Source organism: Chelonoidis abingdonii, chromosome 1 (genome assembly GCF_003597395.2).
Source record: "Chelonoidis abingdonii isolate Lonesome George chromosome 1, CheloAbing_2.0, whole genome shotgun sequence".
Classification (NCBI taxonomy): Eukaryota; Metazoa; Chordata; order Testudines; family Testudinidae; genus Chelonoidis; species Chelonoidis abingdonii.
The window spans coordinates 216,469,413-216,495,483 of record NC_133769.1 but is presented as its reverse complement, the minus strand read 5'-3'; the positions used below and the strand labels follow the sequence as shown (position 1 = coordinate 216,495,483).

The 26,071-nt window shown below is 45.4% G+C and overlaps 2 protein-coding genes and 1 long non-coding RNA gene across 7 annotated transcripts in view; 2 read left to right on the top strand and 1 right to left on the bottom strand.

The window, feature by feature from the left end:
• The window catches only part of LOC116820061 (uncharacterized), a 45,732-nt gene extending 44,643 nt beyond the window's left edge, over window positions 1–1,089 (bottom strand). For all 5 annotated transcript variants that reach the window (XR_004372542.2, XR_004372541.1, XR_012654696.1 and 2 more), the window contains exon 1: window positions 1,001–1,089. This is a non-coding gene — a long non-coding RNA (uncharacterized LOC116820061). The remainder of the gene's footprint in view (window positions 1–1,000) is intronic.
• XK (X-linked Kx blood group antigen, Kell and VPS13A binding protein) lies at window positions 869–26,071 on the top strand. The gene is made up of 3 exons (XM_032772235.2): window positions 869–1,161; window positions 9,902–10,164; window positions 18,834–26,071. The coding sequence occupies exons 1-3, from the start codon at window positions 917–919 to the stop codon at window positions 19,661–19,663; spliced, it is 1,338 nt and encodes a 445-aa protein (XP_032628126.1). The 5' UTR covers window positions 869–916; the 3' UTR covers window positions 19,664–26,071.
• CYBB (cytochrome b-245 beta chain) overlaps window positions 10,077–26,071 on the top strand; it is a 63,084-nt gene continuing 47,089 nt past the window's right edge. The window contains exon 1 of the mRNA XM_032772114.2: window positions 10,077–10,164. The gene's annotated coding sequence lies outside the window, so the exon portion shown is untranslated. The remainder of the gene's footprint in view (window positions 10,165–26,071) is intronic.

Below are 26,071 nucleotides of genomic sequence, written 5' to 3'. Positions count from 1 at the left end.
TGGAATTCAGGGGGTGGAGGGTGCTGCTGCACCCCCCTGGCTTGAAGTGGTTTCCATCATATACAGCAGCAGTTCTCAAACTGTGGGTCAGGACCCCAAAGTGAGTCACAGCCCCATTTTAATGAGGTCACCAGGACTGGCATTAGACTTGCTAGGGCCCTGGGGCCTAAGCCTGAGTCCCACCGCCAAGGGACAAAGCTCAAAAGCCTTGGGTGGCGGGACTCAGGATACAGGCCCCCTGCCTGGGGCTGAAACCCTTGGGCTTTGGCCCCCACTGCCCAGGATGGTGGGGCTCAGGCAGGCTCAGGCTTGGGTCCCCCCTCCTGGGCTCATGTAGTAATTGTTGTCAGAGGAGGTAGCCCTGCAAAGAATTTGGAAACCCCTGAGCGGGTTTACAGTGGGGATGGGATTCAATGGCTCTCAGCACCCCCACTGCACAAATTGTCCGGGCACCCCTGTGCAGGGGCTGTGGAGGTAACTACAATAAAGCTCCTAAGAGGGGGATGCCGCTTTTTCCCGCGCCCCACTCTGACAAGCAGCGCCGCAGAGGAGAGGGGTCCTCTCCGCTGGGGCTGACCTAAGCCCCCTTGCCATTGCTGCGGCTGCTCTCCGCCCCTGCCTCTCCCGGGGCCCCGAGCCGGCTCTCACGTCCGGCCGTGGCACTGCTCCCCGGCCAGGACTGAGGGGCCCGGGCAGGCCCCTGCTGGGGGCGAGGGGACAAGACCCCCGGACGCAGGTGTCTGGGCAGCGGCCGCTGGCCCTGGGGACTCCCCCTAGCGGGCAGCGCTCTCCCCTCACGCAGCCCCGCGGCAGCCTGGCCCGAGCCCCGCGGCAGAGGGCGGAGCGGGGGCCCTGCCCAGCCGGCTGCCGCAGACAGATAACTCGCCCGGCGCGCGGGCCGCCTGCACGGGAGGAGATGAAATTCCCCGGCTCCGTCCTCGTCTCCCTGCTCCTCTTCGTGGCCGAGACGGGCACCGCCCTGTACCTGAGCAGCACCTACCGCTCGGCGGGGGACCGCATCTGGCAGGCGCTGACCCTGCTCTTCGCCCTCCTGCCCTGCGTGCTGGTGCAGTTCAACCTGGTCTTTATCCACCGGGACGTGAGCCGGGACAGACCCTTGGTGCTGCTGCTGCACATCCTGCAGCTGGGACCCATTGTCAGGTGGGTGGCGGGCTGCTGGCCTGGGTGGGGCGAGTCCTGCCCTCCCTATTTACTTCATTAAAAAGCATCACTACGCCCTTCCAGCCACCTCCACTGCTGGGCGCCAGGGGCTCTCCCTGGGGGCTGCCCAGAGCGGAGGAGTGCGCGAGTCCCTCGACCGGAGCTATTCCCTGGCGCCCTGGAGAGTGGATCTTATTTTCTGCATCTTTTTCGTTTGGAGTAGGCTAGCGAGCTCTTGGCTTTTGTGCATCATACACGCGTGTGCAGCTGTGTGTTACGTTTGCAATGTATTGCACGTATCGGTATGTGTAACATTTGCCTAGTCTTCAGATTTGCGTTTTAGATACAGCTGTGTTCCTGAGATGGAAGCACGTTGCCTTTCTGTGTATGAGACACAAATATGTATACATTCTCTCTGGTTACACATCTCTATTGTGTATATATAGAGATGCTGCTGATAGGTACAGCCATATTTATCCATATGAACTAGATCTGTGCATGTTATGTGTTTCTTTGCACAATCTCCCCCTCTCCAAAACATTAGTCTGTTGTATTTCTATAGCTATTCTATTGTAGGTGCTGGAACTGGAGTTGCAGGCGGGTTCCATTATATAAGGGGTTCACAGTTTGGTTCAATGGTTCTCAGCGCACCTCCCACCCCTAAAAATTGTTCCATCCTGCCTTATTCTATTGGTATGAAGCTGACTGAGGCTGCTTTCTGCTTATGCACCTGCATTAATCAGAGTAACACTAATGCTGTACAATATGCTTTAATTTTTATTTTTTCAGTCTCTCAGGAATGGTCATGCTGCTGCCCTGAAAGCAAACACAGGGGAAGGGTGTGGTATTTGCCAACCTTCAGAATCCACAGTCTTAACACTTAGCCCTGAAGAAAATAGGTTGTGAGGTCCCCCCCCCCACAGAGGATGGAAATAACAAAGAAAGGCCAGGTGGCAAGCAAACAGTTTTCTCTCCTATACAGTGAGATCCTTACTGAGGCTATTTGTTTGGATGGAATCTAGAAGCTGTTTTCTGTTTGTACAGACAGGGCCCATTTCTCTAAAGTTGCTTGATTCTTTGTGAATGAGATAAGCAGTTTGATAGTTGTAGTGACTGGGGAGTGGTCTACACTACGTGTTTAAGCCGAATTTAGCAGCGTTAAACTGATTTAACCCTGCACCCGTCCACACAACGAGGCCCTTAATATCAATATAAAGGGCTCTTTAAACCGGTTTCTGTACTCCTCCCTGACGAGAGGAGTAGCGCTGAAATCAGTATTGCCATGTCGGATTAAGGGTTAGTGGCGCAAATCGATGGTATTGGCTCCAGGCGGTATCCCACAGTGCACCATTGTGATGCTCTGGAAAGCAATCTGAACTCGGATGCACTGGCCAGGTAGACAGGAAAAGCCTGCGCAACTTTTGAATTGCATTTCCTTTTTGCTCAGCGTGGAGCTCTGATCAGCACGGGTGGCGATGCAGTCCAATCCAAAAAATGCTCCAGACATGGACCATACGGGAGATCTGGATCTGATCACGTATGGGGGACAAATCTGTTCTTCACAAACCCATTACAGAAGATGAAATGAGAAGCATTTGAAAAACTCTCAGGCTATGATAGACAGAGTCACAGCACGTGCTGTGTGACAAGCGTAACGGCAAGCAAAGATCAATGGCGCTCCTGGAGGGAGGGGGGGGGACTGAGGACTCCAGCTATCTCAACAGTCCTGCAGTCTCCGAAAAGGCATTTGCATTCTGGCTGAGCTCCCAAGTGCGTAGGGTCAAACACATTGTCCAGGGTGGTTCTGGTTAGCTCGTCAATTTACCCCGCTGCGCCAGTGAAAGAAAGGGAAAAATCATTTTTGACTTTTTTCAATGTCCCGTATGTCTACTGATGCTGCTGTAGACGCAGTGCTGCAGCACTGACAGCAGCATCCTTTCCTCCCCTCCGGTTGGCAACGGTACAGTACAAAGGACTAATAGCCGTCCTCGTGATATCATCCTTGAGTGCTCCTGGCTGGCCTCAGGTGAGGTCAGCTGGGGCGCCTGAGTAAAATAGGAATGACTCCTGGTCATCCAGTAGATGTACAGAACAGCTGGTAACCATCTCATCATAGCAAGGGGCGAGCTCCATCAGCCCACCCCCTTCCATGTCTGAGAAAGATTCCGTAAGCTACTATCATAGCAGCAGGATGCTGGGCTCCCTCTCCCACGCACGTTTTAATGTGCTGCCTGGGCTATCATAGCAGCTGGAGGCTTTCTCTCTCATTTTATCTCTAAAAGGTCAGGTGTTCTTATTCCTGCATTTCTACTTCATCACACAAATGGGGGACTACCATGGTAGCCAGGAGGGTTGGGGGAGGAGGGAAGCAGGGTGGGGTTGTTGCAGGGGCACACTAGAATGGCATGCAGCTCATCATTTCTGCGGGGATCTGACATGGAGCAGCTGTGCTCTCTGGTTCTGGTACACTGTTCTCTGTACACTTGCCATATTCTAGGCAGGACTGACTCTATTTTTAGATAAAACATAAAGAGAAAATGACCCGGGGAGTCATTCCCATTTTTGTTTTTGCACCCCGGCTGACCTCAGCCAGGAGCACCCATAACAGCAGCAAACGGTACAGAACGACTGATAACCGTCATCTCATCGCCAATTTACAATGACATAGCAGATGGTACAATAAGGATGGTAACCGTCTCTGCTACCTTGCAAAGGCAAATGAATGCTGCTGTGTAGCACTGCAGTACTGTCTCTGTCAGCAGCATCCAGTACACATACGCTGACAGTGACAAAAGGCAAAATGGGTTCCATGGTTGCCATGCTACGGCGTCTGCCAGGGCAGTCCAGGGAAAAAGGGCGCGAAATGATTGTCTGCCATTGCTTTCACGGAGGAAGAATTGAGTGACAACATTTACCCATAATCACCCATGGCACTGTTTTTGCACCATCCTGCATTGGGATCTCAACCCAGAATTCCAGAGACTGCGGGAACTACGGGATAGCTATGGGATAGCTACCCACAGGGCAATGCTCCAGAATTCGATGCTAGCCTCGGTACATGGACGCACGCTGCTGAATTATTGTGCTTAGTGTGGCCACGTGCACTCGACTTTATACAATCTGTTTTACAAAACCGGTTTCTGTAAAATCGGAATAATCCTGTAGTGTAGACATACCCTGGGTAAGTTATGTCTTACTGCAAATTTCTGTGTACGTAGTAACATAGATCAAAATGACTTCACCGGAGCAAAAGGAAACTCCTAGAATGGCTTAATTTAAATGTTTTATAGTAATGATTCCAGTCATATTGTAGTATATATAATTCTCAAGGCTTTCACTTCTTCCGGAACGTGTTCTGTTTGACAGGAGAGCCAAAAATTCCACTTGAGATATTGAGCTATTGAGATATTGAGATATTGAGCTGAAAGTGCCCTTAGGTCGACTTAACCCTGTAGTGTAGAGCTGCCCCAAGTTCTGCTCCAGTACCAAGCTCTGCCCATTTGAGAAGTCAAAATGAGACGCCACTCTCACTAGCTCACGCTGATGTACAGCATATGATATGTGTGCTCTGCTGAGCACTTTAAGTTTGGCTCACTGGCTGACGCTCAGTTCACGTTTTGAAGGCTTTCTTTTTAATCATAAAGGTTAGAGATTTACTTTCCTTCTTTTATTTATTTATTTATTTCCACGTGAAAGCTCAGATGCTGGAGCACAAGATGGCAGCCACCTGGAAAAAATACTGGCTTGCCAAGCTACAATGGTCTAGCCCTGTTTGGTTCCTGCACATGACAGAATAAGTATATTTTATAAACCTGCTTCTTGTATCATCCTCAGTACCACCTATGTTAGCTAGACATTTGCTGTCACAAAATTAATTACGGCAGGGCCATCATATAGCTAGCAGCCTTCCCGTTCATGGTGAGAATGTTTGTGTTATGAAAGAGCATATACTTGCCTTTTGCCAATTTTAATTTTCCCTTCTGTAATAGGAACAGTTTGTCTATAAGCAGTCAATGTGATTTGTAGAGTAATATTGCCAATATCACCCAGTGACCTGACTCCAGTTTTTGAGTTATAGGCAAGTCTGAGAAAGGAGATATTTCAGTGTAATTGGCTGGGACGAAGTGATTGCAGGACACTGTCTGGGATTTCTGTGGCACTTTAGGTTGATGTCATGCTTTGTGAATGCTGTTATTCCACTGAATGCTTGGAAAAGGTACTTATACTTTTTTGAAATGGAGACACTTCAACACCTAAACTGAAGGAGACTATAAAAGCAAAGTGACTTAAAAGTATTTCAGTGGAAGTTTTAATGTTCCTTTTCTGGAGAAAACCTCAAATTGCACTTTGGCCAAGTAAAATCTCATTCAATTAACTGATTGTCTCTTTGTTCTGTGTTTGTACAGACCACAGCATAATGGTACACTGCTAGTGCTCCCATGTACTGTTGCAATACAGATAATCAGAGCTATCATTCTGGGATTTATGAAATTCTCCCTTTATTATTTGTACCATAGTGATCAACTCTCCCAAACTTGTCACAGGTGGCACCCAAGAGAAAAGGAACTAGATCAGGGGTTCTCAAACTGGGGGTCAGGACCCCTCAGGGGGTCATGAGGTTATTACATGGGGTGGTTGCGAGCTGTCAGCCTCCACCCCAAATCCTGCTTTGCCTCCAGCATTTATAATGATGTTAAATATATAAAAAAGTGTTTTTAATTTATTAGAGGGGGGTCGCACTCAGAGGCTTGCTATGTGAAAGGGGTCACCAGTACAAAAGTTTGAGAACCACTGGACTAGATCCACAGAGGGGTCTTAAGCTGAACATTACAATGTTTAAATGTTAGGCAGCATGCTACCTCGGAGAATCAACAGCCCAAAGTAAGGTGCTCAGGCTCTCTATACATGACAAGCAGAAGAGTGTTAAGCACCTAAGAATGGGATCTGCAGAGGCTAGTGTAAGCGGGGGAATGGTCCCGCTATTGTGGGGAACTTTCCTGGTTTCTGCACTACCCTGGTGAAATGGGCTAGCAGACAGATCTGAGTCCTTGCTCCCACTTCCTTTACCCAGAGGCCTCCCTGCCCTTGAGGACTCCCCTTCCACTCTCCTGTGTGGCAGAGTCCTCATAACCCCAACAAGGCTGGGCCCAAGATTCCTGGGGGGCTCAACCCCCAACCTTGCTGTGGTCACTTAAGGCTGAGCTTAGTACACAGTTACCTGTGATTTTTGTAGTGATTAGTCTACCTGTGCTTATAATGTATTTAGCATTCATGTGTGACTTTTCTCTTCATTTGCTGACCCCATCTACTAACACTGGGATTGGTAGAATAGAAGTTGTGCAAGGGGAATGAAGAAATGCAGCTTACTTTCTGCCTCATGGGTTGCTTGTGATTGGGACAGGAGCTGGGTCTGCGTGAAGGAAGAAAGGAACTCAGGCCCAGATCCTCAAAGGTATTGAGACACCTATCTCCCATTGAAATCAATGGGAGTTAAGCACGTAAATACCTCTGAGGATCTGGGACTCATTCTCCAAGTGGAAGGGTTGCAGTAAGGCTCTCTCAGGGGTGAGGGACAGAGGTCAGTTGCATTTTACTAGAGAAAAGGTACCTTTAATGCTTTAGTGGGGGTACACAGAAGCACACCAGATATGGACAGTCTGATTCAGAGCATTTGCTGTCATGTGTTGCCTTAGTTGTGGTTCTGATAGGGAAACAGTGTGCCAGTTTATTTAAAAACAAGACTCCTAACCCCACCCCTGTCCCTGCAAATTAGAGAGAGTCCCAACACAAACCAGATAGCAGAAGTTTTAGTTTGCTTCTTTGAATATTCCTGGTCTACATGACCAGCAGGCACTCTTCAAAAGCCTGTACTCTTCTACAGTTTATTGTTAGAATGTTTTATTTGGGACAATGCTGCGTTCTCAGTCATGGATTGTTTTTTTAAAACATACAGACTTTCCAGTCAGCTTCTAGCTCTAACAGACATTACTCTCTGGAGCGGCCCACTGGAATATTAACATTAATACAGTTGTAGTTTGCTCACCAACAGAAGTCCCTTCCTACTTGCTGCTGACAGGGCTCAAGGGAGGAGAGGTGTCATCACTGGGATAATCTGAGCTCTTCAATGTATTTTCTAACTAGTCATTTAAAGTCATTTGTCTAAAAAAAGCTAAAAATAGCTGAGAATTTAAAAACTGGACGGCAACAGCCTACAAATTCAGTGATGATTCAATCTGGTGATGACCCATGGCTACAGTTCTATGGGAAATATAAATGAGGGTGGGAAAATGAGTGTGTGGTGCTGGGAAAGTAGTGTTACATTGTGGGCTTGGCAAATGTGGGATATATACTGCAGTGAGGGGCTATATGTATTCGGGGGCTTTTGTGGGTCCTGGTTGTGGTGTTGGTGGGTGATTCTGAAGAATGGTGGCAGTTGGGCCAGGTAATCTACCATCTGTGCAGTCTCCCTCACACAACCAATGAAATCGTTGCATACAAATTAGCTATAGAGTAAGGGTGGTGATTGGTTGAGTTACCTGAGATTGCACAATGGTCTAGGATTCTTGGAATGGCATAGATACATGCCTTGTTGTAGCTGAAAGCCCGTGCAGTTGCATAGATATAATTCATAAAGTCAAAATGGCTGAGACCTTTAAAAATTATATGTTAACAGACCACAAATCCTAGTGATATTCTTAACAAAAAGAACTCTCCACTATGCTTGTAGCTGTTTCCATTGCTTCTCACCAACTCTCAGATATTCTAAGCCTGAATGACAAGCAGACAGAGTGACAGTCCTGGAATTTATTGTAGAAAAGGCTACATTTATGTCATGGAGGTCATGGAAGTCACGGAATCCACGATTTCCAGACACCTCCGTGACATTCTCTGTTTCAGCCCCAGGGGCTGCAGGACCCTGGTGCTGGCAGCCAGCGAGGCCCTGGCAGGGTTCCAGCGACAGGCAATAACAGTGACAGGGGATGGGAGCCCCCTGCAAAGTTCCAGCAATAGGTGACAGACTACCGAGGGGACCTTCCTCAGGGTTCCAGCGACAGGCAACAGCCTTGTGCGGGAAGAGGGAGATGCCTTGGGCGATCAGCTGGGGTGTCCCATTTTCTCTTTGGGAAATATGGTCACCCTGCAGCTCCCAGCCACTGTAGGTGGAAGGGGAATCCTGCAACTCCCAGCCACCATGGTTGTGGGAGAAACCATGGAGCCACAGCACCAAAAGTCACAGACAATCTGAAATTTCACGGTGTTTTAATTGTAGGGTCCTGACCCAAAAAGGAGTTGTGGAGTGGGATGTTGCAAGGTTATTATATGGGCGGGTTGTAGTATTGCTACCCTTACTGCCTTCAGCACTGGGCAGCTGGAGAGCAGCAGTGCTGGCCAGATGCCAAACTCTGAAGGCAGAGCTGCTGCCAGCAGCAGTACAGAAGTAAGGATGGGATGGGATGGGATTGCCACCCTTACTTCTGCGCTGCTGCTGGCAGGGCTCTGCCTTCAGAGCTGGATGCCTGGCCAACAGCTGCCGCTCTCTGGCGACTCAGTTCTGAAGGCAGCACAGAAGTAAGGGTGGCAATATTGTGGCCTCCTAAAATAACCTTGCGACTCCCGCCCCCACCCCCGCAGTCCCCTTTTGGATCAGGACCTCCAACTGGAGAAACACTGGTCTCCCCTGTGAAATCTGCATAGTATGCAGTGGTTCTCAAACTTTTTTTTTTCACAGACCACTTGAAAATTGCTGAGGGTCTTGGTGGACCACTTAATGATCTTTCCAAATGTTTTATCCAATGTGCTTTACAATAGTTAGCTAATGGTACAAAGTGCTATATAAAAAAATCCTAAATAATAATTAACTATTTTTGTTCTACAAATAAAAGCGCACAACTCATATTTTAATATACCTCTACCCCGATATAACGCAACCCAATAGAACATGAATTCGGCTATAACGCGGTAAAGCAGCGCTCCGGGAGGTGGGGCTGTGCACTCCGGCGGATCAAAGCAAGTTTAATATAGCGCGGTTTCACCTATAACACAGTAAGATTTTTTGGCTCCCGAGGACAGCGTTATATTGGGGTAAAGGTGTATCAGTAGTCTTACCTCTCTAATGCGATGGATGTGCCCTCTCACCCCTGCCATGACAGCCCCCGAGCTGGGGCTGGGAAGGAGGGCTGTCTCTCCCCAGCAGCCGCAGCCCTGGAGCTGGCTTTCTCTGGCCGCCACAGCCCTGCATGTTCCAAATTCCGACCACCCCCTCTTCCCACCCTGCTGCCCTCTCCCACCTACTCCTTATTCCCCCCAAGACCACCACCTCACCTTACATGTTCATCTTCTCCAGGGGTCCAGGCACCTAATTAGTAGAGCCACACCTATGGGTTGGCCCTTCATTCTTTTGTGTGCGGCCACCCAGGCACACATCTTAGAGGGAACTATCTGCGGGCCACCTGAATGGAGCTCGCGGACCACTAGTGATCCATGGATCACAGTTTGAGAACCTCTGATATAGGATAAAAGCACACAAAAGACCAGATTTCACAGTTTGTGATGCATTTTTCATGGATGTGAATTTGGTAGAGCCCTAGTCATAACACAGTAAAGTTGGGAAATAAATTGGTTATCAGAGAGCAGGGCACACAGTGTTAGCAATTGTGAAAATGGGCTTAGAATGTTGATAAGACTATTGGAAGACCCTTGATTTTTTTCTGTCACTTTTTATCTGTTGATTTACTTCCAGGTGCGTGGAAGTCTTTTACATTTACTTTAATGCGGGGAGATTTGAAGAGCCTTATGTCAGCATCACCAAGAAGAGGCAGATGCCTAAAGATGGACATTCAGAAGAAGTTGAGAAGGAAGTGGGCCAGGCTGAAGGCAAACTGTTTACACATAGATCTGCATTCAGCAGGGCATCTGTGATCCAGGCTTTCCTCGGCTCTGCACCTCAGCTGACACTTCAGCTGTATATATGTGTGCTGCAGCAGGAGATCACGGCAGCTAGAGGTAAGCATAGTCTGTGTCCAATCTATATATTGGTGGAGTGAGAGTTGGAGGGTCAGAAGTTACTCTCTGCTGAGCTGCCTACTTTGCCTCAGCTGGAGGAACAAGTTTGAAACAACTTCATTTGCTGAGCACATTCCAGTGGGTTTCAGCCTGCTGTTACTTTGTACTGCACCCAGGTTCTCCTCACCCCATCATATTTTGATTTAAAGCACTTTTGAGTGCTATATAAAAAGCAATCTTGTAGATCATGGCATGATAAGGAGAGAGCTTATCAAGGAGACAGAGGAACTGAGCAATATTTAAGGAGAAAAAAATTGCCCTGTGTTCCCTATTAAACACTTGGCCGGAGTATATGGTAGAGCATATTTTCTCCATGCTGGAACAAAGAACTATGACTTTAAGAAATAAAATAAAATACATACAGAGAAACTTTAAAGAATTTCTTCTTCCTTGGCTGTTGCCAAGGCAGACCTTGCTTCTGCTGTGGCACCAGAAGGACATGGGCCTGTGCTTCCCCAGCTGACGTTCTCTAAGGCCCAGTTATCAATCAGGTAAGAAGAGGAAGGATTTGGTCAGCTGAGTGAGCTTTAGGTGGCTGCCTCAGCAAAGGTGCTTCCCTGCCAGATTACTGAATGGCTCCTTTGGCTGAGGAGCCCAGGCAGGCTATGCACCTCTGTTGGTTTCACAGCTGGGGAAGCCTCAAGAAGAGCCCCATATAACAATTTATCTGAATATTGTACTTTAGCTGCAAGTTGGGGAGAGGGCAGGTATACACATGCAGGTTCTGGCTCACTGTGTTTGAGGGACTCATGTTTCCTTTAATGGTGGCTAGTTGTCAGTCTATCACTCAGGGGTCGTCCCTAGCTTATTTTTGGTGACACACAATCCATGTGTGCCATTTACCCCGTGGGGAGCTGAGCGTGAAGCGGCTTCCCGGCGCTCTGCGGTGTGAGGAGCTGCCCCAGGCCTCCGCCAAAAGGGAAGGGGCTGGCCCCAGGTCTCCAGGAGGGATGGGGAGTGGGGGCTGGGTGCACTTCCTGCGGGAAGTGTGGAGTGACTCACCGCCCCAGCCTGCTCTGCTCTCTTCCTGGCTCCTAGGCTTGATGTGGGAAGGGTGGAACCACACCTCCAGCATAGCTGGCAGCGTGGCAGGGACCAGGGGATGTTGGACAGCTGCGGGCCTCCTGGTCCACTGCTACTTCCTTGTGTGAGTGCTGGTGTCCCTGGTTCTGGATCCTCAGGGGAGTGTGTGGGGCTCGGGTGGCAGGGAAGGGGTGGGGTGGGGGTGGAGCAGGGGTCGAGCCCTGGGGAAGAGCCGGAGCAGGGGCTGGAGCAGCATGCAGCTGTGGAGAGCACCAGAAGATGTGATGCCCCAAATTTCCTGGTGCCCTACGCAGCTGCGTACTTTGCGTATGGATAAGGACGGCCCTGATCTCACTGTCTCATTAAATATGAAACATAGGTCTAAGCTGATGGTCAGAGAGGCAGATGATTGTGCCCCCACTGACCATCAACTGACCCCTTGTAATTTTTATTACACTTCTTACCTGTGCTGCATGACAGCATGCAACCAATGTGGTCTGTCGACTGAGCTGAAGTGTTCATTTTGGATGTAATGGGTACTTCCCCCATCATACTGTATGCTTCTTGTATCACCTTGCACAGAAAGCAAGTTGGCAGAGCTGACTGTAGACCAGGACCTCCCATATGGCAGGTGTGCTGATGCTGCTGACAAAAGATGCTTTAAAAAAATTCAAGTCATAGTCTGTGCGTCCAGCAAAGCTGTGTTTCTAGGACCCCATGCACATACCTTTGCATTCTTTAGCAATACAACAGAGCTGATTTAGAGGTGATGCACCCTAGTTACAAGGTGCAGCTCAGCATGCAAAGAGACTGAAAGAGTGAAACTTAGACTGATCAAGTTATGGCCAGGTGTACTGCAAGCACACAGCATACAGGCTTTCCACACATATCTGTCAAAGTACCTCACTGCTGACTGGCAGCAGCCTTCTTTTCCATGTTGGGAGTACACACTGAATTATTTTGACATTATGACATAGTTAAATGGTCACAAGAGACTGGACTAAGATCACTGAACAAATTACTTATTCAAAGCTAGTCAATTAGCCTTTGGCAATGGTACTTTTTAAACAGCCAAAACGAAGTTTCCTTTTCCAGGCCTCACAAAAGCAATGGATTTACTTGTACAGGGAACTGGATTTTCACAGTGTAATGTCCATTACCAGCATGAATGCATCTAAAGCAGCTGGCACTGAGGAATTAATCAGCATATAGTGATATTATGTCATCTTAAGCAGCTGCCAGCTTTATTTTTAAAGGCACCCAAAGTGCTTATTTAGGCACATAGCTGTAGATTATTGAAAGACAAAGCATTGCTCTGGCTACTTCATTGTGCCTGACACCTAAGATGAATTAATCACATGCAGGGTGAACCATGGCATGAGGATGAGAACAGAATGGAAGTATCCTGTGTTGAGCAACGTAATTAGCACTTGGGCTCCAAGTGCTGATCTGCAGATGGCGTTTACTTCAGAAAGGTCATCTGGGTTGTTTTTCCCCACTAGTACTGTTGGCTGCTTGTCACTGTCACCAAGAAGAAAGGCTCTGTCTCGGGTCATTAGGATTGATAGAGAATAACAAATACAGTGGCAATTGGTATGTTCACCAAAACCAAATGGTCAAGAAACTTCACAGAGTTCTAAATCACAGGCAGAGACAGCAGCTACTATGCATGCCACATCCTCCCCCTCCACACCTGGCTTTGGAGCGGCCTAGAACAGATTAATGTCACTAAATAATACTGAATGAAAGGGATCGACTGATTACTTGGAAAGCATTGCACCTGTGTCTTCACAGACAGTGATCCTTCCTTCAGACATTTGGGTCTTATTTCTTTGTAACTTTTAAATCTGGACTTAAACCCGTTGTAAACAGGAGGCTGAAAGTTGGCCAGAGTGCATTTGTTTAGTTTGTGAATTAATGCATGTTGCCATGGGTGCCTCTTCTCATAAGCTGGAATACTGAGGAGGACCTAAATCAAGGACAAGAAGGACTTTCATATACCGAGAGTTAAATGTGGGGCTATTTATCTGCTCACAGCTTATTTTGTTGAAATTGTTTGGATGAATGCAGTACTTGTAAAAGGTACCTCAGTGACGTGGGTGATGGTGGTAACGTGGGGGTACCATGGTCTAGTGGTTAGAACAGGGGGTTAGGAATCAGGAGGCTTCAGTTCTGTGCATCACTCTGCTGCTGATTTGCTGTGTGTCCTTGGGCAAATCATGGAGTGTCCTTCGTCTCAGTTTCTTCCTCACTTGTACAATACTTACCCAAATTTATAAAGTGCTTTGAGAGCTCAAATAAAGCTTCATGAATTAGTCACAGAAAGGCTCATGGCACAGGCTGTAGCACAGCAAGGTTCTCCACACCACATCACTCCACTAATTCTCCATGCCCCAGTACTTCATCTCCTTGCTTAGACTGTCATCAACAGAGTTAAAATAACCTGCAATTACTGTATATTTTGACGGGATCATCTCTTAACTCCCTTACCCTGGATGGATGGATGGATGGATTTCCTACTGTTATAGCAGCTTCATTTGAAAAAGATTTTGTTAAAGAAGGTTATAATTGTGACTATAACTCTTATGAAAAGATGAAGTATCTGATTACATGGCCTTTGAAACACATTTGTTTCTGCAACACGACAATCCTAGTGAATATAAACTGGGATTTTTGGCAAGTACAGAGAAGCAGTATGTGATTTCATGGCAGCGTTGCCAATGCCAGATATATTAAATGCTGCTGCCGATTCTGCTGTCCCAGCAAACTGTCAGTCAGAGAACTCTTCTTGTCAGTAGTTAGGACAACATTTTAAGGAGGTGTAGGGTACTTTTCAATATTATTAATAAGTGTTTTTAAAGAGGGAAATTATGGATTTCGACCATATTTTCACATCTGGGTCCCAAACTTTAGGTACCAAAATAAGTGGCCTTATTTTTAGAGTGGCCTGAGCACAGGTTTAGGTAACTAACTGTACTGACCAAAGATTGAAAATTCTGGATTTAGTGGCTAGGCTCTGCCAGGTGTCAGTATTATTAGCATATCATGGTATGACTCACGTAGGGCAGCAGTCACCCTCATGTTACTAAGAGGTGGGAAAGGACAGGTTTTGCCAACCAGAAGTGATTAAAAAAACCAAAAACTTAGTAATGCTGCAAGTAGCGTGTCACTCAAACCACTGGTTGTTAAAAAGAATACTGCCCCAACCTTCCAAGGAGAGTGGAATCCTGTATCACACAGCACTGCTGTTGAGGGATGTAGGATAGCTTCAGGGGAAAAATCTTTGACTCTATCATCCCCTCATTTCCTCACTGATCTTCATAGTAGGTGCTGAGCCAGAGACATGTCCACTGCAGACAATGTTACTCCTTTACATTTTCTTTTCTGGCTGCCCCACAGTACCATTCCCATTGGTTTGATTATGGCATTTGGATTGATGACAGGTAGGCTGTTACAAGCATGAGACTTCGGGTATAGAGCAAGCTTGGGCTACAAGCTGATGCTGTACCTGATTGCTACCAATGGGAAAATACCCGTTCAGAATAGGAAGTAGCTTCCAGGAGCTGTGAAGGCAAATGGACTAAAGTGATTTCTTTTGACTCACTAAAGGGGGACTAGGTAGTGTTCTGAACATTTGCCAGCTTGTCAAACAGGTGGCAGGCAGCTTTTCAGTACAATCTTTCTGAGCCAGGAAAAAGTTTTAGTGAGAGCATTCACTTTATTAAAAAAATTACAAAAATAATTTTTGCTTAATTAGCTCTTACAAGTTATTTGTTCTTCTGGTTCCAGAGCCAGTTCTGAACTTGAGAAAAAATTTCTAAGAGTGCTGAAAGGACAGGCTCTCATTGGTATTCATAACTGCATTCACTTGTTCTGCTTTTGGCCAGTATTCTGTAGGACACGATGTTTTAAAAAATCCTCATACCATGTACAATACATAGGTGTTTGTTTTTAAGGGAAAAATGCTAAAAATTCAAGTGATAAAAAAGCAAATCAGAATGCATTTTACAGGAGAAATCCTTCCCCATAATGGAACATGCATATTGCTATATAGAATAGTAATTGTTATTCGGCCTTACAAACAGATATTCGGAGTCTAGATACATGGATAATTCCTTATCAGACATTCTATTCCAAATTAATTGAGAAATGTTTCAAAACACAGTGATAGTTAAAATGTACAAGAAAAATCCCCTAGTTACTCCAAGATCCTAAAATAGTTCCATTTCTTACAGAGTCATGTTCAGAGATTAATTCCTTCAAATAGAAGAACCTCATGATCATGGTTAAATAGCTGTAATACAGAAGTGAAGACGGTCCTTTTGTAGGATAATGAAACATAAACTAATTGAAGGTTGCAGACAGCACTGGTTGCTAAGTACTAAATTAAAATAATTGACATGACAATTAAGATCTACCTAATCTGTTTATCTTATTTTATCTAATAAAATAGAGGTGCTGTAGCATCACCAATTAGTTTAATATTCAGCAAATATTTTCCCCTTAACCTCTAAAAGAAATGACTGTATCATTTATTGTTTTTACTTTAATTGTTTGCATTTAAAACACTCCCATGTATTAAAATGCAAAGGTTAAGGCTAAAAATTTAAAACATGAATTGCTAAAACTTGTGTCTTAAATCTATAATTCAACACCTAAAATAAAAGTGGCCTGATTTTCATGGGTGCCAAACATATGCAGCACCCAGCAGTGTTATGGCTGCTCAGTGCTTCTGAAAAATCAAGCCACATATTTTTAGGTGCCTAATTATAGATTGGGAAGTCTTAACATTAGGCATCAGGTTTGAAACTCTGTTCTCGTTTATCTGAGTCTGCTGATGCATTTTTTCAGTATCTTAATTCACAGCTCAAATCCCAGAAATCAGCTAAAAAAGCACTTTAGCAACTGATATTATGGAGTATCAAAATGCTGCTGTCACAGTTTCACGTGACACTGAGTTCAGATGCTGCATGACAGTTCTTAACTCCCATTTTCATGGTGAGAGGTTACACTTTGCTGCTTAAATGCCTGGGAGTTTTTCAAGGAGATGCCCATCGCGGCAACACAAAGCATTGCGGTAGTGCCAGCTGCTGTCACGCTAGGTGCCAGACACCAAACACTCTTTGCAGCATTTAAATAACAATAAAGCCCCATCACTTGAGGAATCAATCAGAAGTAGGTGTGCGGGAAATGCAGAAGGATGCTACAAGTCAGCATCTCTAAATTCAATCTGACAGATTCTATAATTTTGGGGGAGCCAGAGAAAAAGAAAATAAAATGTAATCAGGTGAATAAATCTTCAGTCGATGCCATGTATATCTTTTCCACAAGGAGAAGGAGGAGGTTCCGTGGCTAGGGTTCCTGCCTGGAACATGTGGGTTCAATTTTCAGCTCCACCACACGCTTCCTGTGTGACCTTCAGCAAGTCTCTGTGCCTCAGTTCCCCTTCGGTAAAACTTCACTACCTCACAGGAGTGTTTTGAGGGATAAATCCATTAGCGATTGTGAGGCACTCAGATACTACAGTGATGGGGGCCTCAGACAGATTGATATTGCGCAAACAATAGAGCTTGGAAAAAACACTTTAAATCTTTTGGTTTCTTCAGCATTCCCCATCTAGAAAATAGGGATAATAGTATCTTTGTATATCTTTTTGAAATCCTACGTTGAAAAGCACTATGCTATTGCAAAGTATTATTTTATTAAAACATTTACATACTGTTTGGGGTTGTTGTTTTTTTTACAAATGTCTCAAGATGTTTCCTAATTAACAGCCAGATAAAAGTAGCATCAGACATACAGCACTGTGAGCTATGATTTTAAAAATTAACTCAGCCTACCACTAGCCACTAATTGATGGTTGGTTGATTCCATAGGGCGTGGAGCACCATTGCCAAAATCCCATGCCCAAAGGTTATTCCCCCAAGTAACCTTTATGATCACAGTGGGTAGGGTGCCAGTAACAACCTGTGATGCGTGTCTGATCAACTGACCACACACAGTGTAATTAGTTAGATCTTTTCCATTCATGGTCAAATAAACTAGGTATTAATTGCCACCAAGTTCACCCTTGTTTTTATTGTGCAAGTTTGGTAGTGAGAAGGGCTCCCTCTGTAAGGGTGATGTAGTATGTTTTGACCACAGTTGCTAGACTCTGTTTCCTTCTGAGGAGAGTGGGATAGACATTGCTTTCTGCTACTTTTCTGCTCCCGTCATCCCCCAGTCCTGGGGCTGTCCAGGAGCTGGTTTAGCCCTTGGCAGAAGCTGGAATAACCTCAGAGGCTCTAACTTGTGCTGGCAGGAACAACTGCATAGGGGCCATTTTGTCAGCCGTGGATTGCTGGAGCACAGTGCGCTCTGGTGATGCTCCCACCTGCTGTGACCACACCCCCTGTGTCAGTGAAAGAACAGGGTCAGGAGTGGGTGGTGTAGAATGGCTGCATACTACCTAGGGATTCCACTAGAGCAGTGGTGCCCAAACTTTTCTCCCCCTTACCAGTAATGGCCTCTGTCCGCATCTCCCACCCCCTATTACTGTACAGTTGGCTCAGCAGAGGAGCTTAGGCTGAAGGTGGAGCTAGGGGCATAACTGGGGAGCGGGGAAGGAGCTGGGGCTAGAAGTGGAGCTGGCCTGGAGGTGGAGAGTGAGTGAGGGCAGATCTGAACTGGGGGCAGAGCTAAGGTTGCCAGGTGTCCGGTTCTCAACTCGAACGCCCAGTCGAAAAGGGACCCTGGCAGCTCTGGTCAGCACAGCTGACTGGGCCGCTAAAAGTCCAGTTGGCTGCAAATGCCGCCAGCTCAATGAGGCTTCCAGAAGCAGCCAGCATGTCCTCCAGCTTCTAGGTGCAGGGGTGACCAGGGGGCATCGTGTGCTGCCCCTGCCTGAGATCCGGCTCCTCAGCTCCCATTGGTGGGAACTGCAGCCAATGGGAGCTGCGGGGGCAGTGCCTGCAGACGGAGGCAGCGTGCGGAGTCCCCTGGACGCTCCTGTACGTAGAAGCCAGAGGGACATGCCAGCCACTTCTGAGAGCTGCTTGAGGTAAGTTAGACCCCCAACCCCCTGCCCCAGCCCTGAGCCCCCTCCAACGTTCTGAACACCTCAGCTCCACCTCCAAGCCTAGAGCCCCCTCACACACCCCAACCCTCTGCCCTAGCTGGATGAAAATGGCAGGGGTGGGGCAAGGACGTTCGGTTTTCTGCAATCAGAAAGTTGACAACCCTAGACAGAGTGGGGGCAGAGCAGAGCTGTGGTTAGCACCAGAGCGGAACTGGGCTGGGGCCGGAGCTGGGCTGGAGATAGAGTGGAGCTGTATCTGGAATTGGGGAGCTGGGCTGGGGGCAGAGTGAGGCTGGGTGGCACTTTCCACCCCCTGTGAGGGCTGGCCTGGGCCCCACTGCACCCCCCCCAAAACATTCTTCCACACTTCCTAGGGGGCATGCCCCACAGTTTGGGGTCCACTGCCCTAGAGAAGGGAAGTCCACGGCTCCCCTGTTAAATCAGCTTTCCAGTTGCTTTGTACTATCTGAATGTGTTTCACTTAACATTTGCTAAAACAGAAGGTTCTGATAATCTTTTCTTTTCCCAGGAATCTTCATGGTCCTTTCTCTGCTGTCGATTGTATATGGTGCATTACGCTGCAACATCCTTGCCATTAAGATTAAGTATGATGATTATGATGTCAGCGTGAAAGCTGCAGCCTACCTCTGCATATTCCTCTGGAGAAGCTTTGAGATTGCCACCCGTGTTGTAGTCCTGGTCCTTTTCAGTTCTGTGCTTCAAATCTGGGTCCTGCCTGTGGTGCTCCTGAATTTCTTTGGCTTTTTCTTTTACCCCTGGATTCTCTTTTGGCAAAGCAACTCCCCTTTCCCTGAAAACATAGAGAAGGCGTTGACCAGGGTGGGCACGACCATTGTACTGTGCCTCCTCACCTTTTTGTATGCTGGCATTAACATGTTCTGCTGGTCAGCTGTGCAGCTGAAGCTAAATGATCCTGACTTAATTAACAAATCCCAAAACTGGTACCAACTGGCTGTATATTATATGCTAAGGTTCATTGAGAATGCCTTCCTCCTCTTGCTGTGGTATGTCTATAAAACAGACATCTACCTGTACGTGTGTGCCCCTTTATTAGTCCTGCAGCTGCTGATTGGCTATTGCATGGCCATCCTGTTCATGCTGGTGTTCTATCAGTTCTGCCACCCATGCAGGAAGCTCTTCTCATCCAGTATTTCAGAAGGTTTGCTATCATGTTTCAAGTACCTCTGCTTTGCTTGCAAATCACCTACGGTCACCGCGCCTGTGGATAAGGCAGACTTGAAATCACCGGATGGTATTGGTGATGATGCGCAGGCCAGTTATAAGACAAATGAGTCTCAGAATGGGAATCCGCATCAGAGTGTTTCTTCCAATGCGTAAAGTGGCTAGTGGAAAGCAGGCAGAACTGGAGAGCTACTGCACACTTACCCAAAGCATTGTGTACCTTGGACTCTGAGCCTTGTTAATTTTTCTGCCAGTGCAGCTGTACTGCATGGGTACTCTGACATGCATATGCATACGGCACACTTGACACATGTACATATACAGCAACCACTGTCTGTGGATTTATATTACATGGTGATTCCACACAGAGGTTTATCATCTGCTTAATCTGAAATCCTACAGGAGACATCTTTATATTGTAGCAAAATGGACCTAACCCTGGTCTGATTCATTCAGGAGGTCTGAGGAGAATGAGAAGACCTAGGAAATGCAATATGTAGAGAGTGTCATGAGAGCAGGCCATTTCAGCATGGAAGCTGAGCATGGTACTGGACTACCTGGTAATTGTAGATGATTAGCTGTGGTCTGGCTAAGTGGTGCAATACCATACCACAGGCCTTTGTGACATGAGGATTGAACTGCTGCAAGGCATTCTATATTAGGCTGCCCATGACGCAGGCCAGTTCCCTACTGCTAGTATTGGAGCATGATTATTTCTGAGAATGGCCAGAGGGCATTAGGCTGATACACTCTTTCACTGTCTGCATTTGCTGCTGCTTACTTTGCTGATCGAGTTTAAAGTATTCATTGTAATGTTTAAAGCTTTGAATGGATGGGGTGTCGTGTACATTACCAAACACCCAACATAGTGTATCTGGAACCATCTCTGACTAGAGGCAGAGGCATATCAATCGGTCGTATAGCAGCAGAAGAAATTCAGCCCATCTTTTTTATTTAATGTTATGTTTTGGTTATCAGAGCATCAGTATTTTGGACTACCTTGCCTTGTTGACTTCAGAAGTGCCACAGATTTGGGTCCTTTTAAAAGAGGAGCTTAAAGACTTTTACACACAACATCACCTTAATTAATCAAAATGATTTGTGTGCTTCATAAGGTGCTGAGAACGCTTTGGCAGCTGGGCACCCCAGAAAGACAGTTTATTCAGAGCATTTTAAAAAGAAGTTTGTTTTGTTTTAAAATGCAGTACATTGACTGCAAGTCTGAAGAATGCGTTCTCTTATTCAGCCTTTCATGTTTGATTCAGCACCTTGTGTTTGTGCTGAGCCTAACACACTGTGGGTGCCACTGGAAACAAATGATAGGAATTTGTTAATTGGAATCCTTTTTACCATTCATTGGCTAAGTCTCTATTCTGCTTTAAAGTATACCATGACGTCCTTGAAAGAAACGATGATATCAGTGCACCTGAATCAGAATTGTCATGAGATGGGAGTAGGGGCAGAGATGTGGCAAGTTGCTCTTGCACCTAGAATGCTGCAAGAGTCTGAGCTCTTTTTATTACAGGATGTTTTCATGCTGCAGTTGTACAGTGTAGCTTTTATTTTTTTTACTTTGGTCTCTCTGTGTGTGTGGCATATATATACTGAATACCTCATTACATTATGAGGTGGGATAGTGTAAAGGCTTTCTTGGCATGAGTTTGGCCTGGGCACATGACTCACATGTGGGGTTGACACCTACTCTGTAAATGAATCCACTTCCCCAGGTAGGTTTTGAATAAGTTCTTGGGGAGACTGCAATATTTCTGTGTAAAGAAAAAAACATTCTAGATCATTTGCAGAAGTTTCTTAAACAATGAGTTAGAGGAACAGATGGTGAAAGCTGTAATTGTCTTCAATGGAGCTATACTGATTTACACCAGCTAAGAATATAGTGCAGAATTTTTTTTCTTGGTCCAAGCCTTTATAGTTGGACACACAGGGGTGTAACCTCAGAGTTATGAACACCAGAAGTGACCAGTTAAACACACCTCATTTGGAACTGGAATCAAGCAATCAGACAGCATCAGAGACCAAAAGAAAAAATATATAATACAGTACTGGGTTAAACGTAAACTACTAAAAAAATTAAGGAAAAGCAGCATTTTTCTTTTCATAGTACAGTTTTGAAACTTTACCAAGACAATGTTCAGTTGTAAACTTTTGAAAGAACCATAACGTTTTGTTCAGAGTTACGAACATTCAGAGTTACAAACAACCTCCATTCCCAAGTTGCTCGTAACTCTGAGGTTCTACTGTACTTTGTGTCTAACTTCATATTTAGACACCCTGTTGATGACTATGAAAATCATCAGTAGGTTCCTGAATACCTAAGTAGGTGCTAATTTAACACCTAGGTCTGACATTTCACCCCTTGGCAATTAAGGCAGTTTAGCTTAACCTGAAGAGGGATATTAGTTCTGGGGAAATTCTGTGCCAAAACATTTAAAATTCTGTACGCAATATTTTAAAATTCTGCAAAAAATCTGTGTATTTTATTTGTCAAAATAACAGTATACAATCACACCAGTTTCAATTATTTTGGTATTTCATTTCAAAATATCTATCAGCAACTATATAGTGTAGAACAGCCCAATGTCTGTAACAATACAGACACACACAAAAATTCCTGCAGGAGTAGAGAGTTAAGGAAACCCCTTCAACAACCCAGTTCTTGTTTCTCTGCCCCTTTCCCCTAGAGCCCAGCACAGGGGCCAGACACCCACACCTCCTCCCGCTCCAGAGCCCAGCTGCAGGGCACCCCCCCAGCCCAGACACTTACACGCAGAAGCTGACATCTGAGAGTCTAGTATACACATAGACATAGTAGTGTTTTCTTTCACATACAAATAATGAAGTTCTATGTATATACATATTTTTAGAGAATGTTCTGTGTTATTTACTATTTTTATACTGATCTACTGAAATGCATGTAGAGGCTACTGAATGTATTAAATAATTATAATGATGACTATATATGGGTTTTGTTGCGGTTCTGATGCCTTTGCCTTAGCTATGCAGAGGTAGCCAATTATATCTGAGATAATAGGTCAAATACTTCTATGTAAGTGTTATTGTTTAAGGCTGCCATGCTCCAAATATACGGTCACTACATCTAAGAGAGGAGGTTAAATAAACCTATGAGATAACATGTTTGCTATATACATATTTGATCAATCTGTGTTACCACTGCTGGTGGGAAGAGAATGTATGAAGGAAGGACAGAGGCAAAAGTCCTGTGCAGTGTTGGACTCTGTATTTTAAAGGATAGCTGTTGACCGACATTTCCCCCTTCATCCAAATTGTACTATGGGTCAGGCTCTGATGCATGACTGGCCTGGGGTAATAATGGTTACACTGATCCTATGCATGCAGTGACTAGGGGTCCACAAAAAACCCCCCTTCCTCCAACATTGACTGTCACTGATCAGAAACACTGGTGTCAGATCTGCACTCTGGTTGGTCAGTGTGGAGCATGAATTAAAGCTGTTCCCTATCTATTCATATTGAGGAAGGGACAGTGGTAGCTATGAGTGTGCGTGTGTGTGTGTGTGATTTTTCATATAAATAAAGGCTTGCAGGACCTAGTTCTTGTCTATTCTCCTATATTTGTAAAACAAATTTTTAGAAACCCAAGTTTAAGGTTACACCACATTGGCATGTTTCATGTCACACCAGATCTGTTTGGACAGAACTGTAATATGTGTTTGTATTATCTAGGTACTATACTTGGGGAGGAAAAAGGCATCAGTGTTCTTAGTGGACAGCATGTACCACTAAAGATATTAATTAATCAGAAAAGTTGCTTTGTAAGCGAGCTACCAGTATAAAGAAACTTGAGTCAAATAAGGAAAGGAAACCCTTACATTACATTGCAAATGAATGTAAGGTTGCCATTTCTTCTAATTTTTATCACAAATCTCATGATATCTGATGTTTTTCTTCAAGCCCCAGATCATGGGGTTATGTGACTGGGTGAGAATCTCAGCTTTTTCATTTTTTTAAAGTAACACCCTAGCCCTCATTGTTGCAGAGAAAAGATTGAAAACGAGACCTTCTAAAATCTCAAGAACCAGAAGGCAAATGAAAAGAACTTTCTTTCACTCATTTTTTAAAATCTCATGGGTTTTAGCCACTCTCGTGATTTTTGGGACCTGATTCATGACAAGTCAGTGCAAGGAGCTGAACTTGATAGCTTCTCAAGGTCCTTTCCAGCACTACATATCTATGACTTCTGAATGCTTGGGGTTGGCAAGACTGATATATATTTTAAAACAAAATTGCTGAAAACCAGTTTTTTATGAAAATACCAGCTCCTAGCTTTTCTCTGCAACAGTTGCTAACATCCAAACACTTAAAGCAGAAATTTTCTTTCACTCCCTGTGCTATTCTAATCTAGGGTGACCACCTTTTCAAAAGGCAAAAGCGGGACATATGCAGGAGCCCCGCACCCTGGCCAGGCAAGAAGCCGGAGCTGGACTATGGTAAGAGCCGTCCAGGGAGTTGGGGCCACTATGAGGAGCAGGACCCTCCACCTTCCCTGAGAGGAGGTCTGTGGTACCCGAGAGCAGCCTCTGGCCCATGTCCCCTCCCCCTGGGGTGCACTGCCCATGGCTGGTGGAGAGGCTACAGCCCCCCACAGTGGCCTGGGCTCCCTGGGCTGCACTTACTACTGCCTGGCTCCAGCTTCTGGCCTAGCCAAGAGGAAGGGCCTATGGGGAGGAGGAGAAGAGGGTGGGGCCTCATGGCAAGGGGCAGCCAAGGTCCACAGGGAAGAGGCTGGCACCAACCCTCAGCATCAGGCAGGCACAGAATGGCCCTGCAGGGAATCTGGGACAAATGCTATCCTGGAGTCTTTCAGCCTGAGACCTGGACTTGAACTCTGTATTTCAGGACTGTCCCACCCAATTCTGGTTAGCTGGTCACTTTATTCTAAGTGCTTATGTAGCAAAGGACAGAATTCTGAACACATACACATGCACACACATACACCCCTCCCTCTGATTTGAGTTAGGAGCGGCCCAGGACTGGAAAAGCAGCAGATTGAGGGTCATGTGAATTCTTACTGCCTAAAAAAGTCAATATAGTAAAAATGAAATACTTTGCACACTCGCCATACATTTTTGATTCTCTGGACAAAATGAAAGGCAGTTTGTTCAGCCAGACAACCTACTATATTGCTGGAGTGGGGAGAGGGAAGAGATCTAAATCTTATGAAAATAGCAAAATTTTACCTGAGAAAAAGTTGTCAATTCTATTCTTTGCTAAATTTTACCCAGTCCATAGTGGGAACCCATTATTGCTGATGGAAATGGCAATATTTTCCCCTTAGTTGAATAGCAAGGTCTTGTGAAATTTTCAATGTATATATGAACGCAGTGCATACTTGCAGAGCTCTAACTGCAGTCCAGGATTAAAGTACATTTAGAAGTGGAAGCCAATTGCAGGGTGCCAGTTGTTGCCAGGTGAGATTTTAAAAAGGACACATTGTTGCATGAACAAGCTAAGCAATAAAGCAACTGTTACAATTGCAGTTTTGTGCCTTTCTGGTTAAAGTGAACACATTTAAAACGGAGACAAGCATAGCATGTATTTGAGATATAAATATAAAATAATGTCTAAACATTTGAATATATGTGTGTGCACTAGCTGTCTACACAGATTCCCAATTGTCAAGATTGCTCGTCTTTAGTATCTCAAGATTTTCAAAAGTGACTAGCGAGTTCACTCTTTGGGTGTCCAACTTGAAACCCTTCAGACAGGCCTGTATTTCATAAAAGTGCTGAGCAGCTACCCTCTGAAAAACAGGCTCCTCTAAGGTGTCCCAAGTTGGGCATCCAAAACTTGAGGCAATTAAAATCCCTAGTGATTTTTGAAAATCTTGGCCAAGAGCAACATGCCTTTACTTTCTCCAAATGGGACATTCAGGGCAAAAATAGGATGTTTGACCTGAGACCAGGTACAAAGCTGATTAGCTCACTGAAGAATAGAATCCGCCTTAGGGGTATTCAAGACCTCTGTGGGGAAACAGCGCACAGTGCATGCCTCACACTACATCAACCTTAAACCTCTGCTATTAGGTCCTCACTTTCATAAGCATTAAAATCCACATATACATTTTAGCAGAAAATAACAAAGCATAATATATGTTTCATCTTTAGCTTTTGAAAAATTTCTTCAAATATTCTTTTCTTCTGGCTAACCTCTCCTGTCAGTCTACAACTTTAATCATCCATACAAGATGTGTCCAACAAAATGATGCATGGTATATTTTGATAACCAGACAACAAAGTCAGAGGTAATCAGGTTACAGATTAATTCACTTTGACTTCTGCAGCCTCCTGAACTTCTAAGCATTAAATGAAGACCATAGCATCTCACTGAAAGACACTTGAACTATATTTATGTCATGATTATGTATGCATTGCTGTGCTTGTAAACAGACTGACAGTTTTGTATCCTGAATTGTGCCAAATACACTAACTGTAACAAATACAAAGCCATATGCTTGCATCTACTGCTCTGCAGTCAGTGACCCTAATAAATTTTGTTTATGTTCTTTAA

What these genes read in the sequence shown, in the direction of transcription:
- XK (XM_032772235.2), top strand. Translation starts at nt 917, where the DNA reads ATGAAATTCCCCGGCTCCGTCCTCGTCTCCCTGCTCCTCTTCGTGGCC. An exon ending in CAGCTGGGACCCATTGTCAG is followed by an intron (nt 1,162 to 9,901) that starts GTGGGTGGCGGG and finishes ATTTACTTCCAG; the next exon opens with GTGCGTGGAAGTCTTTTACA. An exon ending in GGAGATCACGGCAGCTAGAG is followed by an intron (nt 10,165 to 18,833) that starts GTAAGCATAGTC and finishes TTCTTTTCCCAG; the next exon opens with GAATCTTCATGGTCCTTTCT.